Consider the following 18,385-nt stretch of genomic DNA (forward strand, 5'->3'; position numbering starts at 1 on the left):
GTTTCTATGGCATCACGACTCACTAACCCTTGATAACCAGCATCGTTGCAATGTGAGACGCAGGCATAAACAAAAACTTTAAATTTTTTTCCGTTCAAACCTAGTTTTTATATTCAATTTACATTTTAGAAATGCCAGAGTCCCATTGCCAAATAACTGGGTGCTGTGAAGTCAAGTTCTAACAACCCAACATGAGAAACATTTTTCTAACTACCCACTTCATTCTCCCAGGCTTTCACCTTCCTACAATGGAAGTGAGTACAGTTTGTTCTCCTGTCTGACTGTAGATGCTTGGGTGTTGGTTCCAGCTGATTAGATTTCACCCTGTGAAAAGCCTGACTACTGACCATGTGCAGCATGGCTCCCCTGCTGTTTGTCAGTGTGACTGACCATGACCTTGTCCCACTTACTGGATCAACCTTTACAAAAAAACATTCTCCTTGTTGCTGGCAAGGTGGCCATATATTGTCCATTTCTCATTGCCCTTGTTGTAGCAGTTTGATATAACTGAGTGTCCTGCTGGGATATTTCTGAGGGCAATTAAGGGTCAGTCACATTGGTGTGGGACTCGAGTCACGTGTAGGCCAGAACAACAAGTTTCTTTCCATAAAATACACTTGTGATCCGATTGGGGTTTAATGGCAGCCACAGGGTCACTAATATTTTTTACTTCCATCTTCTTTTCAAATTGAATTCAAATTCTCAAACTGTGTTAATGGTCCTCGAACTCCCATTCTCTGGATTATTAGTCCAGGAATATAACCAGTTGACTTTGTGTTAATATTGTGCGAGGGGAGTGCCCAGCAAGCTCTGCCTGCCATGGCTGAGTCATAGGACCATTCCCTCCATGTTAGAAGGTTGTGAGTTCAAGGCCCCCTCCATAATCTAAACTGATACCCCAGTGCTGTATTGAAGGAGTGCTACACTGTTGGAGGTGCCATCTTTTGGATGGGTTGTTAAAAGGAGGTCCTGTCTTTCCTCCCCGGTGGGTGTAAAAGATCACTAAGGCTGATTGTCTGGTCATTAGCACACTGCTGTCACTGTTGTGCTGTAGGAAATACAACAATCAATTGCACAGCAAGCTCCCAAGTGATAATGACCAGATGATCCATTTTTGTGATCTTGATTGAAAAGTAAATACATGGGTACACTCCTGCTCTACTTCGAAACAGTGCCATGGGATCTTTACTGTCCACTTGAGAGAGCAGGTGGGACCTCAGTTTGACATTTTATCTGATAGACAGCTCCTCTGACAGTGCAGCACTCCCTCAGTAATGCACTGGCATGTCAGCCTTGATCCTGTGCTCAGGACTCTGAGATGGCTTTTGAACCCATACCACCTGACTCGCTTGAGGAAGCTGCCCACTGAGCCATGGTTAAAGTGTGGGTTATGACTGGAACTTGGGACCCTGGTTCATTTTGTGCTGCTCCATTACCAACCCCAAAAGAAATGCATTCTGACCTCTAACACACAGTGGTTTCTCAGCTTAAGGTGAAAATAATTGATATCTGACCTGAACGGCAGGCTGTGGCTGCGCACTGTAACCAAAGCTCGTGAGTGCTGCCATGGTGATGTTATTCATGATCACTTGGTGCATCTGGGCATTCTGTATCATCATCAGCTCCACCAGGTCTAGAAGATAAAACACAAACTATCAGAACATGTAACCCAGTGAATTCCTAGACTCAGGAATCCAGTGAGAAACTAACAGGAGCTCTGGAATGAAGTAGCTTTCATTCTCTTGTGTGTTTCCGGGATTTTCTTTTCATTTGTCTTGTAATCACTTTACAAAATCCCCTCCTCACATTCATGCCACCAATTTAATATCTCTTGTGCTCCATTTCGTCTCTGGACCATTTTGCTCAAACAGATCATTTTAAAAACTTTTCTATTCTCACTAAGGTCATTGAACTCATTGCTGAATAGTGTTTCCATCACTCCCAGGACAGGTACAGCACAGGGTTAGATACAGAATAAATCTTCCTCTACTCTGTCCCCATCAAACAATCCCAGGACAGGTACAGCACAGGGATAGATAGAGAGTAAAGCTCCCTCTACACTGTCCCCATCAAACACTCCCATGACAGGTACAGCACGGGGTTAGATACAGAGTAAAGCTTCCTCTACACTGTCCCCATCAAACACTCCCAGGACAGGTACAGCACAGGGTTAGATACAGAATAAATCTTCCTCTACACTGTCCCCATCAAACGCTCCCACAGCAGTTACTTGAATGCTTCTTAATATCAATCTGTGTGCCCCTGTCTTGCATCAGTATCATTCACTTTCCCTCACAGTGAAGCTGTGTTTTCTTTGTTGGATTTTAATTCATTACCATGTTATGTGCTATGTTTTGACACCTGATAAGGAGAGGGTTGAGATTTCCCTAACTGTAATTCACACAATTTAAAGAAACATTCATTCTTGGCTGGATTGAAGTTATTTGTGAAACGACACCATGACTCACTGCACCGGCTATGGATCAATTGTTTAAATTGTAGGCTCTTCTCCCCAGTGACTCCCCATGATTTAATGCAGTTGTGAGCTATACTGACCATCAGGGTCCAGGAACAGCCCACAGCCTGTGCTGATTAAACACATCACTATCAGGGTACCAAATGGGCCTTATATCAGTGTCAGTGCCCTCAGGTTATGGAGGAGATGAAATTGTTATTTCCATTCACGATTGCAATTACTAGCCACACTAGAAGGTGTGTACATTGCACGGTTAGTGAGGACATTGTCAAGCACAAACTACAGGCCCCATACAGTCACGTTGCCAACTATAACAGCCACTGTCGACGCTCTCACATGACAATAGGTCAATTGGGGGTGAGATCCCCAGAAATCTGCCAGTGTTGTAAGAAATTGGAGTCTTTAATGAACTGGTCTTTTCCACATTGTGTAGAACCTTTGTGAGATTAACTAAACAGCTTTGATTCTCTCGCTGGAAAGGCAATTTCTAAACACTTCGACTTCTAAACAATCCCTGGAAATGACAAGGTCACTTGGTTCAGACTGCCATGCTGACATTCCTACATTGGTAGGATGGCATCTTATGTACCCCCACTTGTCTATGCAAGTGTTTAGAAAGGGCCAGGATATGACCCTCAGCATGATGTAACCTAAAAGACTAACCTCGAGCAGGGTGACAAATATGGGAGGCGGTAACCACCCTGTCATTTTGGGTGCCTGTCCTGCATCTATTGGTCAGAAGGGTTTGAATAGATGATTGACACTGGGTAAGCTACCAGCCCCCAGAAAAAGGGTATGTTAGCAATTGCTGAGGGACAGGGGGCAGGGCTGGTGAGGTGGCAGTGCTCGTCAGATGGAAGAGGGAGAAGAGGAGGAGGAAGAAGACCGAGTGAAGAGTTCCCGGAATCTTGGATGAGAGAGCAGAGTGCTGCCAACACTACTACTGAGATCCACACGCTCTGTGACAACCGTCTGTTCATCCTCTGGGATCAGTAAACCGCTCTCAACTGGCACGGGTCATGACATTTTTTTGTCTAATTAATTAATGCTACATATCTAAACTGTTGCTTCTCAATAAACTTAAACTGTCTTAAGGCAAACTATTGCGGATGCTGAGAATCTGAAACAAAAAACAAAAAATGCTGGAAAAACTCAGCAGGTCTGGCAGCATTTGTGGAGAGGGAGACAGAAAACGTCTACAGATGCTGCCAGACCTGCTGATTTTTCCAGTATTTTCTGTTTTTATTTCAGATTTCCAGCATCTGCAGCATTTTGCTTTTATTATATCTGTCATCTATTGTTTTCTCTGCTTCCCTCTCTTATGTTTTTCGTCGATTTTCCTTCCTTGTCAATCTGAGAGAGTGCTCCCAGCACGCAGTTACCCACTGGGAGAGCAAATCATCCATGCCACTCCACCCCCACTCTGAGCCATATTGATGCACATCAGCTACAAGGTGTTAATACTTAATCCAGCCAGCTAGCCCCTGGTTATTCTGGTTAGACCTTTATAATTACTCTTAGTCCCTGCATAAAAGGGGCTGTTACCTTCCTTCACATGCCCGTTCCTGATTGGTGGAGTTTGAAGATGCTGCAGTCCGGAGAGATTCTGGAATATAGTTGTCGGCTGTTGTGGAATCTTTGGGAAATGAGACAGATTAAAATAATGTTGATGAGAGGCGGTGGAGTAGTGGTAATATCACCAGATTAGTAATTCAGAGGCCCAGAAATTCAGAGGCCCAGGCTAATGCTGGGGAAGACAAGTTCGAATCCCACCACAGCAACTGGTGGAATTTAAATTCAATTAATAAATCTGGAATTAAAAAGTTAGTCTCCGTATTGGTGACCATGAAACCATTGTCGGTTGTCATTAAAATTGATCTGGTTCACTAACATCCTTTAAGGAAGGAAATCTGCCGTCCTTCCCTGGTCTGGCCTACAGGTGACTCCAGACCCACAGCACTGTGGTTGACTCTTAACTCCCTCTGAAATGGTCTAACAAGCCAATCAGTTATGTCATACAAAGTCTACAAAAAGGAATGAAAGTGGATAAGTCAGCCAGCTCCTACCAAGGCACTGGAAATGACAATGGCAATCCCCAGCCCTGTCAACTCTGCAAAGCCCTTTTTACTAACTTCTGGGGGCTAGAGCCTAAATTGGGAGAGCTGTCTTGGGCTAGTCAAGCAACAGCCTGACATAGCAATCCTCTTGGAATCATACCTTATAGATAATGTTCCAGACACCACCATCACCATCACCGACAGGACAGGTCCAGCAGAGGTGGTGGCACAGTGATATACAGTCAGGAGAGAGTTGCCTGGGAGATCTCAACATCGACTCCGGACCCCATGAAGTCTCATGGCATCAGGTCAAACTTGGGCAAGGAAACTTCTTGCTGATTACCACCTACCACCGCGCCCCCCCATTTCCCCAGCACCCCTCCCTCCCAAACTGGTGCATCAGTGTTCCTCCATGTTGAACACCACTTGGAGGAAGCACCGAGGGTGGCAAAGATGCAGAATATACTCAGGATGGGGTCTTCAATGTGCAGCACCAAGAGAGATTCAGTAACACCACTATTTACTGAGCTGGCCGAGTTCTAAAGGATATAACTGCTAGACCAGGTCTGTGGCAGGTGGTGAGGGAACCAACAAGAGGGAAAAACATACTTTTTTTATTCATTCATAGGTTAGCTCAGCATTTATTGCCCATCCCTATTTGCCCTTGAGAAAGTGGTGGTGAGCTGCCTTATTGAACTGCCATAGTCCGTGTGGTGTAGGTACACCCACAGTGCTGTTAGGGAGGGAGTTCCAGGATTTTGACCCAGTGACAGTGAAGGAACAGCGATATATTTCCAAGTCAGGATGATGAGTGACTTGGAGGGGAACTTGCGGGTGGTGGTGTTCCCATGTGTCTGCTGCCCTTGTCCTTCTAGATAGCAGTGGTTGTGGGTTTGGGAGGTGCTGTCTAAGGAGTCTTGGTAAGGGTTACAGTGGTGTATCTTGTAGCTGGTACACAGTGCCACCACGTTGCATTAGTGATGGAGGGAGTGAATGTCTGTGGATGGGGTGCCAGTCAAATGGGCTGCTTTCTCCTAGATGGTGTTAAGCTTCTTGAGTGTTGTGGGAGCTGCACTCATCCAGGCAAGAGGACGGTATTCCATCACACTCCTGACTTCTGCCTTGTAGATGATGGACAGTATTTGTGGAGTCAGGAGGTGAGTTGCTCGCCGCAGGATTCCTAGCATCTGACCTGCTCTTGTATTCACAGTATTTATGTGGCTAGTCTAATTCAGTTTCTGGTCAATGGTAACCCCCAGGATGTTGATAGTGGGGGATTCAGTGATGATAATGCCATTGAATGTCAAGGGAAAATGGTTGGATTCTCTCTTGTTGGGGGTGGTCATTGCCTGGTACTTATGTGGCGTGAAGGTTACTTGCCACTTGTCAGCCCAAGCCTGGATATTGTTCAGCTCTTGCTGCATTTGGACATAGATTGCTTCAGTATCTGAGGAGTTGCAAATGGTGCTGAACATTGTGCAATCATCAGCGAACATCCCCACTTCTTACCTCATGATGAAAGGCAGGTCATTGCTGAAGCAGCTTAAGGTGGTTGGGCCTGGAACACTACCCTGAGGAACTCCTGCAGTGATGCCCCGGAATTGAGGTGGTTGGCCTCCAACAGCCACAACCATCTTTCTTTGTGTTAGTTATGACTCCAAACAATGGAAAGATTTCCCCCTGATTCCCATTGACTCCAGTTTTGCTAAGGCTCCTTCATTCCAGTTGGTCAAATGCTGCCTTGATGTCAAGGGCAGTCACCCTCACCTCACCTCTGGAATTCAGCTTTTTGTCCATGTTTGAGCCAAGGCTGTAATGAGGTCAGGAGCTGAGTGGCCCTGGCAGAACCCAAACTGAGCATCAGAGAGCAGGTTATTGCTAAGCAAATGCCACTTGATAGCACTGTTGATGACCCCTTCCATCACTTTACTGATAATTGAGAGTAGACCGATGGGGCCTTCATTGGCCTAGTTGGATTTATCCTGCTTTTTGTGGACAGGACATACCTGGGCAATTTTCCAGATTGCTGGGTAGATGCCAGTGTTGTAGATGTACTGGAACAGCTTGGCTAGGGGCACGGCAAGTTCTGGAGCAAAATCTTCAGTACTATTGCCGGAATGCCGTCAGAGCCCAGAGCCTTTGCAGTATCCAGTGCCTTCAGCTGTTTCTTGGTATCACATAGAGTGAATCGAATTGGCTGAAGACTGGCGTCTGTGATGCAGGGGACCTCCGGAGTAGGCCAAGATGAATCATTCACTCGGCAGTTCTGGCTGAATATTGTTGCAAATGATTCAGCCCATCTTTTGCAAACCAGTGAGTTGTTTAATTGTCCACCACCATTCACGAATGGATGTGGCAGGATTGCAGAGCTTAGATCTGATCCGTTGGTTATGGAATCACTTAGCTCTGTCTATCACTTGCTGCTTATGCTGTTTGGCACGCAAATAGTCCTGTGTTGTAGCTTCAACAGGTTGACAGCTCATTTTTAGGTATGCCTGGTGCTGCTCCTGGCATGCCCTCCTATTCTCTTCATTGAACCAGGGTTGGTTCCCTGGCTTGGTGGTAATGGTAGAGTAGGGGATATGGTGGGCCATGAGGTTACAGATTGTGTTTGAGTACAATTCTGCTGCTGCTGATGGCCCACAGCGCCTCATGGATGCCCAGTCTTGAGCTGCTGGATCTGTTCAGAATCTATTCCATTTAGCACGGTGGTAGTGCCACACAACTCAGTGGAGAGTATACTCAATCCAAAGATGGGGCTTCGTCTCCACAAGGATAGTGCAGTGGTGACCCCTACCGATACTGTCATTGACAGATGCATCTGCAGGAAGCAGGATGGTGAGGGGAGGCCAACTACGTTTCTCCCTCTTTTTCATTTTCTTGTTTTTTTCTTTTTCTGTTTCAATAATTAATTCTTTATTTAAAAGGAAAATTAACAATGGTCATAATGAGTAACCATACAAAAAGAAAGCTTACAGTACAACAGTAATTCAATACACTTATATTTGGAAGAGAAAGAGAAAGAAAAGAGAAGTAGGAGGAGGAAGAAGACAAAGGAAAGAGAAAAGAAATCCTCCCCTGACCCCAACAAATCAATAGGAAGAAAATCAACGACAATCATGGTCAGATATAGTTTCACCTGATATAATACATGCAACATAATTAGGGCCATTTATATGAAAATAGAGAGCTGGAGTTCCTCAAAGTAATCTAAGAAAGTTAACTTGCCTTGTCCAGTTCTTGCTGCGTTTGGGTACAGGCTGCTTCAGTATCTGCTGTGTCACGAATGGTGCTGAACATTGTGCAATCATCAACAAACATCTCCACTTCTGGCCCTTCTGATGGAGGGAAGGTCATTGATGAAGCTGAAGATAGTTGGGCCTAGGATGCTACCCTGAGGAACTCCTGCAGTTATACTTCCACCAGTAGCTCACTGTAGTAGCATGCTGGGTCTGAGGCTTTAGGAGCCTTCCTGTGTGATGACACTTTACAAGCATCTCCATGGAAACTTGAAATGTTGCTCCACCAGTGATTGAAGGGGCTAAGCAAACAATATTCAGCCAAGCGGAGCTGAGATTGGGCAAAACCCATACTTAAGAAGTGGAAATGCTTTCAAACTGCACTCAATATTTCAGACAAGCTGTATCTCAGGGCAGAGGAGCAGAAAGTGGCACTGCCTTAATCAGACATACCAGGTGAAATAGAGACCTCTGCTGGGTGACACAAAGGTGGAACAGCTACTGAGAGCACCATGGAGAGGCAGAATGGGCAATTTCCCTCCTCCACTGCTGAGTTTTCAACCTCTGCTAAGAAGTTGCTGAACACTGGCTCAAGGGCGGAGGGAAAGTTTGGACCCTGGGCCTAATGCTTACTTGGCCCTTTTAGGTTGACTGCCTAGCTCCAGGTAACTTTAGTGGGGGACTATGACTGGTTTGTGGCCTAAGGGGAACATGGTATTAAAAATAGTGATCACCCAATGATGACTCATTAAGCATGTGGGAGAAAACAGCCAGGATTCCGTTACAGGAATAAGTAGAAACAATTCATTCGTGTTGCTGTTTGTGGGAGCTTGTTATGCTGAAACCGGCTGCCAATTTCCTAAATCACAACTGTGCCCACACTTCAAAAGTGATTCATTGGATGTAATATGCTTTAAGATGTTTTGAGGTTTGAAAGGTGCTATAGAAATGCAAGTTTTTTTCAAAGTTAATGCATCACATCCTTTATTGTTAATAACAAGTTTAAAATGATTCTCCTTTCCAATTTCCCAGCCCTTCTCTCCTAATGGCACTGACTCTTACTAAGGTATCAGCAGACATCCTCCCAAACGGCCATCATCATGCGTAAGGTCAGTCAGCAGCCTATTTGCAGGGGCTTGGAGAAGGGGTGGAGGGGCACATGGGGTAGGAGAGGGGAAGCGAAGGGAAGGTAAGAGCTGATCGCAGTCCTATGTACCTAATCACCACATACGTACAGTCTGATTTCATGATGTTGGTCAAGGGATAAATATTTGCCCAGGATACTGAGGAGAGCTCCCTGCCCAACCCGTCTTTCAAATAGTCCCATGGGATCTTTTATGTCTACCTGAGTGGGCAGATATGGCCTTGGTTTAATGTCTCATTTAAAAGACAGTGCAGCATTCCCTCAGTACTAACACTGGAGTGTCTGCCTGCATTTAGTACTCAAATCCTGGAGTGGGACTTAAACCCAAAACATTCTGACCCAGCGCTAAGTGCTGCCACTGAACAAGCCATGGCTCACACTGTTATTGTACGGAATTATTAACTAGCATTAATAAGCTAACCAGTTTAAGAGAGATGGTTTCAAATGGCCTATAAGAATGTTGCAGGCACCCCTCCCACCAGAGCCTGGTCCTGTTGGCCTCACTTACCTGCTGTTGAATTATTTGCACTCCCTGAGGGTCCTGCTTCCACGCTTGAGGAGGAAAGACATTGTTCTCTGCAAAGTGCATGTTCTTCACCCACAGGCTCTACAATCTGAATTTAGAGAAAGCTGCTGTAGATCAACCAGCTAGTAAACAGTTTGAGAAACCATACAGCTGGTTGCCTTGGGAATCAGCCATAAACACTGACGTACTTGAGGCGAACGTGGCACTCACTGTGAATAACTACTAACACTGGGCTTTGATTGCATCAGGGGAGACACAATGCTTACCAATAGGAATGTGTGCAGTTAGTGTAAACAGCCTGATACTGCAATATAAAAACTCAAAGATCAGAGCAACAAATAACTTTTCTGTGATTTAATATCCTGGGCTTTGTGCTTAGCATTATAGATTCAAATCCCACTGAAGAGATTTAATACGTATAATCTGACACTCCAGTGCACTACTGGTGTTGTGTTTCAAATGGGACTTTAAACCAAGGTCCCTTCTACCCTTGGGTGGATAAAAAAGATTTGATGATATTATTTTGAAGGGCATGAGAGTTCTCCCCTACATCCTAGCCACTGTTTACACATTAACCAACATGATTATCAGATTTAAAAACTGAAAATGCTGGTAACACTCAACAGATCGGATAGCATCTGTGTAGAGAGGAATGTTTCGAGTCTGTATGACACTTCTTCAAAGCATAAGGTCATACAGACTTGAAACATTTAACTCTGTTTCTCTCCCCACAGATGCTGTCAGACTTGTTGAGTTTTTCCAGCATTTTCTGTTTTTATTTCAGGTTTCCAACATCCGCACTATTTAGCTTTTATCTTATATGACTATCTGATTATCTGGTTATTATTTTGTTGCTGTGTGTGTGTTTTGGCCATTTTCCTTGGTGGCTACAGTAATTAAGTTTTAGCATTTAATTGGTTGTAAAGTGTTTTGAGATGTCATGGGATGGTGAAAGGCATTACATAAATGCAAGTCTTTCTTTCATAGTAGAATTTCTGTAGAACTTTGTTATGGACTTATTTTCCAGACGGGTTTCTCGTCAGAAATATCGAACTTTATTTACAGGCTGCAGCAGCAGTTACATGCTTCCATCAAGCTCCACAACTAGAAGAAGAACTCCCAATCTAAGGTTCCCCATAGTTTAGAGCTGATTAGTTCACACTATCAAATGATGCTATACAACACAAGTCTTAAAGCTACAGTCACTACATTCCTTAAAGTTATAATTACTACATTCTCCCCCTTCAAATTTTTTGTACAGCTTGTATTTACAAGGACATCTACCTTCATGACATTACAAATATATACATGGGTCATGGCATTATAAGTTCAGTCTCTCAGGTGGTTTCCTGATCCAGGTGGAACGTCATGGCTCCGTGATTTTCAAATCTCTTACAGGATCCACATTACCTGGAACTGCAGCAACGTCAGGTACTGCTTTAGGCACAGGCAGTTCCGTCTTATCTAATCTGACAGAGACATCTGGTAAGTCTATCCTCGGTTGAACAATTTCAACAGGAACCACAGGTTCTACAATGGTAACAGGTGGAACATTATTTTGTTGGTGTATTTCCCTTATTCTCAGATGATCCATGTGTTTTCAGGTGATCCGGCCCTCCACTTCTACATGGTATGACATCGGTCCGGTCACAGAGACTATTACACCAGGTAACCAACTCGATCCACGCAAATACTGTTTCATCGACGGTAAATTCTCACTCTCGACTATGCAAATCATGGGTCACTTTTTGATTCCCTTGACTTTTCTCTACCTTTCCCTCCAAATTGGGAGATACCAGGCCTTATCTCGTACAAGGAGGGGCTTCGTAAGTAATTCTGAAGCTGCCGAGCCTGTTATAGTGTGGGGGTGGGTGGGGGGTTGTTCTATAGTGAAACAAAAAACATGAAAGTTTAGTCTCCAGTGATCCTCCTAATAATTTTTTCATCCCAGCTTTAAAAGCCTTTACTGCTCTCTCAGCAAATCCGTTGGACGACGGATGATATGGCGTCATCTTTACGTTTTTGATACCATTTAGGCTCAAAAATCTTTGAAACATCACCAGTGAATGCAATCCCATTGCCTGAGATGATTACTTCTGGCAATCCGTGTATTGAAAAGCTTTGGCATAAGTTTTCTTTAGTCGCATCTGACGTTGGCGACCTAACCTCGTTAACCATTTGGAATGTCCGTCAATTATTAGTAAGAACATGGTGCCTAGAAAAGAATCTATATAATCCGTGTGCAGTATCACCCAGTCTTGCTGCAGACTGGCAAGCAATCCAGGAAATTCATCGCTAGTACGATCTCTTGGGGATTTGGGGCATGTTCATTGCTCTCCTGCAAAGGAAGGTGACTTAGGGCATTGGCATTGGCTATATGCATCCGTAGCCTGTGCACAAAAGTGTATTCATACGTGGATAAAATTAGAGCCCATCTTTGAGCCCGTGCAGAAGCCATGGGAGGGATAACTTTTTCTTCACTGAACAGGCCCAAGAGAGGAACAAAAACAAAAATTGCTGGAAAAACTCAGCAGGTCTGACAGCATCTGTGGAGAGAAAGACAGAGTTAATGTTTCGAGTCCATATGACTCTTCTCCAGAACTAAAGAGAAGTAGAAATGTGATGGCATTTATACAGTTTAAGGGGGTGGGACAGGTGATGCTGAATAGTGATAGGTGGAGGCAAAAGAGAGATTGCCAAAGATGTCATAAACAAAAGGTTGAAGGGGTGTTGATGGTGGTGTTACTGGCTAAAGGAGGTGCTAATGATGACATCAAGAGTAGAAAGCAGGATGAGCTAGTGACAGATGGCCTAGTCGGGGTGGGGGAGGGGGAGGGGGAGGGGATGATGTGGGAGAAAAGATCGAAATAGGCTAAAAGGTGGGGATAAAACAATGAATGGAAATAAATTTTTAAAATAACAATAGAAATAAGTGGGAAAAAAGTATATAAAAATCTTAAAAATAAATATTGAAAAAAGGGGATCATAAACGAAATTGGTTGAACTCAATATTTAAGTCCGAAAGGCTGTAAAGTGCCTAGTCGAAAGATGAGGTGCTGTTCCTCCAGTTTGCGTTGGGCTTCATGGAACAATGCAGCAGGCCAAGGATGGACATGTGGGCATGAGAGCAGGGTGGAGTGTTGAAATGGCAAGCGACATGGTGGTCTGGGTAATGCTTGTGGACAGACCGAAGGTGTTCCGCAAAGCAATCACCCAGTCTGCGTTTGGTCTCTCCAATGTTGAGAAAACTGCATTGGGAGCAGCGAATGCAGTAGACTAAATTGAGGGAAGTGCTAGTGAAATGCTGCTTCACTTGAAAGGAGTGTTTGGGCCCTTGGACGGTGAGGAGAGGGGAAGTAAAGGGGCAGGTGTTGCACCTGCTGCGATTGCATGGGAAGGTGCTGTGGGAAGGGATTGAGGTGTAGGGGGTGATGGAGGAGTGGACCAGGGTTTCCCGGAGGGAACGGTCCCCAAGGAATACCGGCCAGGGTTGGTGGGGGTGGGGAGGGTGGGGCGAAGGCAAGATATGATTGGTGGTGGCATCATGCTGGAGTTGGTGGAAATGGCGGAGGATGATCCTTTGAATACGGAGGCTGGTGGGGTGATAAGTGAGGACAAGGGGGACACTATCGTGGTTCTGGGAGGGAGAGGAAGGTGCGAGGGTAGAGGTGCGGGAGATGGGTCGGACACGGTTGAGGGCCCTGTCAACCACTGTGGGTGGGAAACCTCAGTGAAGGAAGACATATCTGAAGAACTGTTATGGAAAGTAGCATCATCGGAACAGATGCGACGGAGGCGAAGTAACTAAGAGAAAGGAATGGAGTCCTTACAGGAAGCAGGGTGTGAGGAGCTGTAGTCAAGGTAGCTGTGGGAGTCGGTAGGCTTATAATAAATATCGGTGGACAGTCTATCATCAGAAATTGAGACAGAGAGGTCAGGGAAGGGAAGTGTCAGTGATGGACCATGTCAAACTGATGGAGGGGTGGAAACTGAAAGCAAAATTAATAAATTTTTCCAGGTCCAGACGAGAGCAAGTGGCACCGAAACAGTTATTGATGTACCGGAGAAAGAGTTGTGGGAGGGTGCCTGAGCAGGACTGGAACAAGGAATCCACATACCCCATAAAGAGATGGGCATAACTGGGACCCATGCATGTACCCATAGCCACACCTTTAATTTGGAGGAAATGTGACAAGTTTAAGGAGAAATTGTTCAGTGAGAGAACAAGTTCAGCCACACGGAGGAGAGTGGTGGTGGATGGGGATTGTTCGGGCCTCTGTTTGAGGAAGAAGCAGAGAGCCCTCAGACCATCCTGGTGGGGGTTGGACGTGTAGAGGGATTGGACGTCCATGGTGAAGAGGAGGCGGTTGGGGCCAGGGAACTGGAAATTGTTGATATGATGTAGAGCATCAGAGGAATCGCGGATGTAGGTGGAAAGAGACTGGACAACGGGAGAGAGAACAGAGTCAAGATAGCAAGAAATGAGTTCTGTGGGGCAGGAACAGGCTGACACTGACCGGGGCAGTCCTGTTTGTGGATTTTGGGGAGGAGGTAGAAGCGGGCTGTGCGAGGTTGGGAGACTCTGAGGTTGGAAGCTGTGGAGGGAAGATCTCCAGAGGAGATGAGGTCAGTAACAGTCCTGGACACAATGGTTTGATGTTCAGTGGTGGGGTCATGGTCCAGGGGGAGGTAGGAGGAAGTGTCAGCGAGTTGACGCTCAGCCTCTGTGAGGCAGAGGTCAGTGCACCAGACAACAACAGCACCACCCTTGTCTGCAGGTTTGATGACAATGTCAGGGCTTGACCTGAGGGAACGGAGTGCAGCAAGTTCAAAGAGAGACGGGTTAGAGTGGATGAGAGGAGCAGAGAAATTGAGATGGCCAATGTCACACCAACAGTTCTCAATGAAAAGATCAAAAGCAGGTAAGAGGCCAGGGGGAAGGATCCAGGTGGAGGGAGAATATTGGAGATGGGTAAAAGGATCCGTTGAACGGGGAGAGGACTCTTGCCCAAAGAAGTGAGCACGGAGACAAAGACGGCAGAAGCAGAGTTCAGCATCGTGCCGACCCCGAAATTCATTGAGATGAGGGTGCAAGGGTATGAAACTGAGTCCTCCTTTGCTGAGCACTGAACGTTCAGCATCAGAGAAGGGAAGATCAGGGGGTACGCTGAATACATGGCCGGGGCTTGGATTAGAAGATGGGATGGGGTCAGATAGATGGAAACGGGTGGAGGGTCCTGGATGGGCGTTGGCATCAATGTGTTATTGAAGCTTGGGTTCCTTAGCACCTGAAAGAAAGAAACAAAGTTTCTTGTTAAGGTATCAGATGAGACGAAGAATAAAATGAAACTGGGGACAAGGACAGCTTAGCAATAGGGTGAGTCGGTGCTGCTGGAGGGAGAGGTCGAGGGAGACCCAAGAACAGTTTGTGGTCAGACACTATCTTAAAGTGTCAGCCATGTACATAATGTTGGAACTTTTTAACTCCAAAAATAATCAATAATCTTTCTTGATTTGCGAATAGCCTTTATCGGACATGGAAAAGGTGTTGGACACATAGCCTATCGCCCTTTCTGAATCGTTGTTCATCTTGTGCAATAGTACCGCTCCCACGCCATAGAGGGATGTGTCGCAGCTTAGTACCAGTTCCTTTGTCGAGTCGTAATGCACTAACAAGTTTGAAGTGAGCAAGAGTTGTTTAACTTTTGTGAAGGTTTCTTCTTGGGGTGACTTTTAAAGCCAATGCTGGTTTTTCTTTAATAATGAGTGTAGAGGGACTAGGACCATTGATAAGTTGGGTTGGAATCTACAATAATAATTAACCATACCTAAGAATGACTTGAGTTCAGAAATATTTTTAGGTGAAGGTACCTGCTTAATACCTATAACTTTTTCTTCTATCAGGCGTAACCCTTGGGCATCCACCCAATGGTCCAAATAAATGACTTTGCTTGCCTGAAAAACACACTTCTCTTTTTTTTAAGCGCACATTTGCTTCCAAAAATAGCTTCAAGGCTTCCTCCAAATTAGCTTATGTGAACCTCATTATTAGGATGTCAACCACGACCTGAGGTAATCCTTGTAGCAAACTCTCCATCGTCCTCTGGAAAATCGCGCAGGCCGAAGAAACATCCAAGGGCAGGTGCGTGAATTGATGTAACTCTTTGTGGGTGTTTATGATCACAAACTCTCTGAGGGTCTCACCCAGTTCCAGCTGCTGATGCGCATGACTCATATCCAGTTCAGTATAAGTTGTTCCTCCTGCTAATTTAGCATAGAGATCCTCAATCTTGGGGATAGTGTTCTTATCCAACTTGGCAGCTTTGTTTACTGTTAGCTTACAGTCTCCACAGAGCCAGATGTTTTGACCCTATTTTAAGATAGGGGCTATAGGGGCTGCCCACTCTGAGAATTGAACTGGCTGTATGACCCTCAGCTGCTCTAAATGGCTCAATTCAGTGTCAACCTTCTCTCTCAGACCATATGGCACTGGTCTTGCTTTAAAGAAATGAGGAGTTGCTTCCAAGTCAACGTAGATCTTAGCCTGTAGGCCTTTGATTCTCCCCAGTTCCTCTCTAGAAACCTGTCACATTTCTTTAGCAGCTCTGGCAGTCCTTCTACTCAAAGCAGGAAAATTTCAGGCCAACTTAGTCTAATTTCTTTCAACCAATCACGACCTAGAAGGCTTGGTCCTTTGCTTTTTACTACCATCACTTGGAGTTGTGCTGTTTGGTGCTTATAATAAACAGGTGCAGTGGTAATATGCTTCACTTGGATAGCCTCACCACCATAAGTTTTCAATTTGACTGAAGTCTGCTCCAAATTCAATTGTTGAGTACCTTTGTTTAAGTATTTGAAGGTGTGTCTCCCACTACAGTGGTTGAAGCACCAGTGTCCACTTCCATAACTAAAGGTCTTCCATTTACCTGCGGAGTAACAGTGATTGGCTCTGTCTTCCCTACTTTTACATTAAATAGAGCGTAAATATCAGAATTAGTGGTTTCTGGTTTTTCTACGTTATGTACTTCAATTAACTTAGTTTTCTGCCTGGGAATCTGTCTTAATCTTGTTTACATTGCTTCAATATGTGCACTCCACCTCTTGAAAATGGCAAGTTTCAGGAGTATGATTGCTTCCACATCTGTACCAATTCATTTTCAGATTTGCTGCTGAGCTGTTTCCTGTATTTATTTTACATTTTCGGGTAGCGGGGACTGCCTCCCGCTTTGTGGTGGAGTCCCGGCTTTTTGTGTCACGCCCAGCTGCCTGTTCCCACCCAACTAGAAAATGGTGCCATTTTGTGCTCCTTGTATAGTCTACGCATCCCATTCAGCACTTTCCATTGTGAGTGCTATTTCCAATGTTTTTTTTAAAATTGAGGTTTACTTCAGCTAATAATCATCATTGAATGGAATCATCTTGCACATCGCAGAACAAACGATCCCTGAGCATATTGCTTAGGGTCTCCCCGAAATCAGAGTGTTCAGTCAGTTGTTTCAATTTCATCATATATGTAGCAATGGTCTCCCCCAGGGCTCTAGCCCTCCAATTAGACCTGAATCTCTGGATGGTGACTGAGGGTTTGGGTTGAAAGTGTCCCTTAATGAGGGCTATCAATTCACTGAAGGTCTTCGAATCTGGACGTTCGGGGCCATCAAACTTCACATTAAATTATAGGTTTTACTCCTACAAATGCTTCGGAAAATCACTCTCCTCATTTCCTCCCCCATTAGTTCTTTGCCTGGAAATAGAGTCCAAGGTATTCGACTTATTGACACCAATCCTCCGTGGATAGTTTGAAGGGTCAATCCTGCCAAAATACTGCATATCTGGTGAGTATATCTCCCTTTTCATCTGCTTAAACACGATACTCACCGTCGCTGGGAGAGGGACAAAGCCAGACCCGATTTACCCTCATCGCCAGTTTATAATGGACTTGATTTTCCAGACAGTTTCCCATTAGAAACAGTGAACTTTATTTACAGGCTGCAGCAGCAGTTACATGCTTCCATCAAGCTCTACAACTGGAAGAAGAACTCCCACTCTAAAGTTCCCCCGTTTAGAGCTGATTCGTTCACACTGTCACATGATACTATATAACACGATAAGCCTTTAAGCTACAGTCACTACGTTCCTCTAAGCTACAATTATTACAGACTTTCAACCCAAATTTTGGCAGGAGATCAGAAAACTGCCCACCCCAATCCACATGGACATTGCAGGTGTTAATCTGTTCCCAGCTTCCAAAATGAACCACCAATGACAGGACACTACTTGATGGACCCTGACACCTCTGAAGGCTGGAGAAAAGCATGTTACTAACCCAGAGTTCACACAATTGAGTCACTTCAGCAGTTTAGAGTTGGATTTGGGCCTAGGTCCCCGAAGTGTCCAATGAACTACATGACTTGGTTCTTTTGCGATGGTCATTTTTTTCCAATCAAGCAATAAACCAAATTTCATGCCACAGGCAAGACAACTGTTTATACTGTCCACAGCAACTGAAATCTCATCTGCATCACATGGAGCAGTGACTCTGAGATGCGTCTACTTGTAATGTTGGCAACTCATGCAGTGATTCTAACCTTTGGTCCTCAATCCGCGAATGGAGTTTGTTCGTCTGGTTGAAAGGAGCCATTTTGAGGGACACATTTTCAGCTTCGTTATGAGAATCTCCAGTTTATCTAATCTTTGTTTTGGTGCATTTCTGCTCTGCATTTTGAATTTGTGTTTTGCATTTCCAGGCCACCATTTGAAAAGCCTCAAAACTCCCCTTGCAGGCATTTACTATTTCAGATTATTGGCTGGGAACAGTGATCCATGCTGGGTATTTTCAGCTCTGGGTTCATTCATGCCATTTTCTCCTTCTCCAGCCTGACAGTTTCTGGGATTGGTTTGCATCTGTTTAATATAAAATCCTGAACCTATTGCTTCACAGACCAA

The 18,385-nt window shown here is 44.9% G+C and overlaps 1 protein-coding gene across 1 annotated transcript in view; it reads right to left on the reverse strand.

Annotated features, from left to right (window-relative positions):
* The window catches only part of LOC121269198 (proline-rich protein 29-like), a 30,161-nt gene extending 20,561 nt beyond the window's left edge, over positions 1 to 9,600 (reverse strand). The window contains exons 1-3 of the mRNA XM_041173733.1: positions 9,425 to 9,600; positions 4,022 to 4,112; positions 1,515 to 1,633 (exon numbers count right to left, since the gene is read on the reverse strand). Coding sequence (XP_041029667.1) covers positions 1,515 to 1,633; positions 4,022 to 4,112; positions 9,425 to 9,505 — 291 coding nt within the window. The 5' untranslated portion in view covers positions 9,506 to 9,600. The remainder of the gene's footprint in view (positions 1 to 1,514; positions 1,634 to 4,021; positions 4,113 to 9,424) is intronic.
* Positions 9,601 to 18,385: the final 8,785 nt, after the last annotated feature.

This window comes from Carcharodon carcharias, chromosome 23 (genome assembly GCF_017639515.1).
Source record: "Carcharodon carcharias isolate sCarCar2 chromosome 23, sCarCar2.pri, whole genome shotgun sequence".
NCBI classification, from domain to species: domain Eukaryota; kingdom Metazoa; phylum Chordata; class Chondrichthyes; order Lamniformes; family Lamnidae; genus Carcharodon; species Carcharodon carcharias.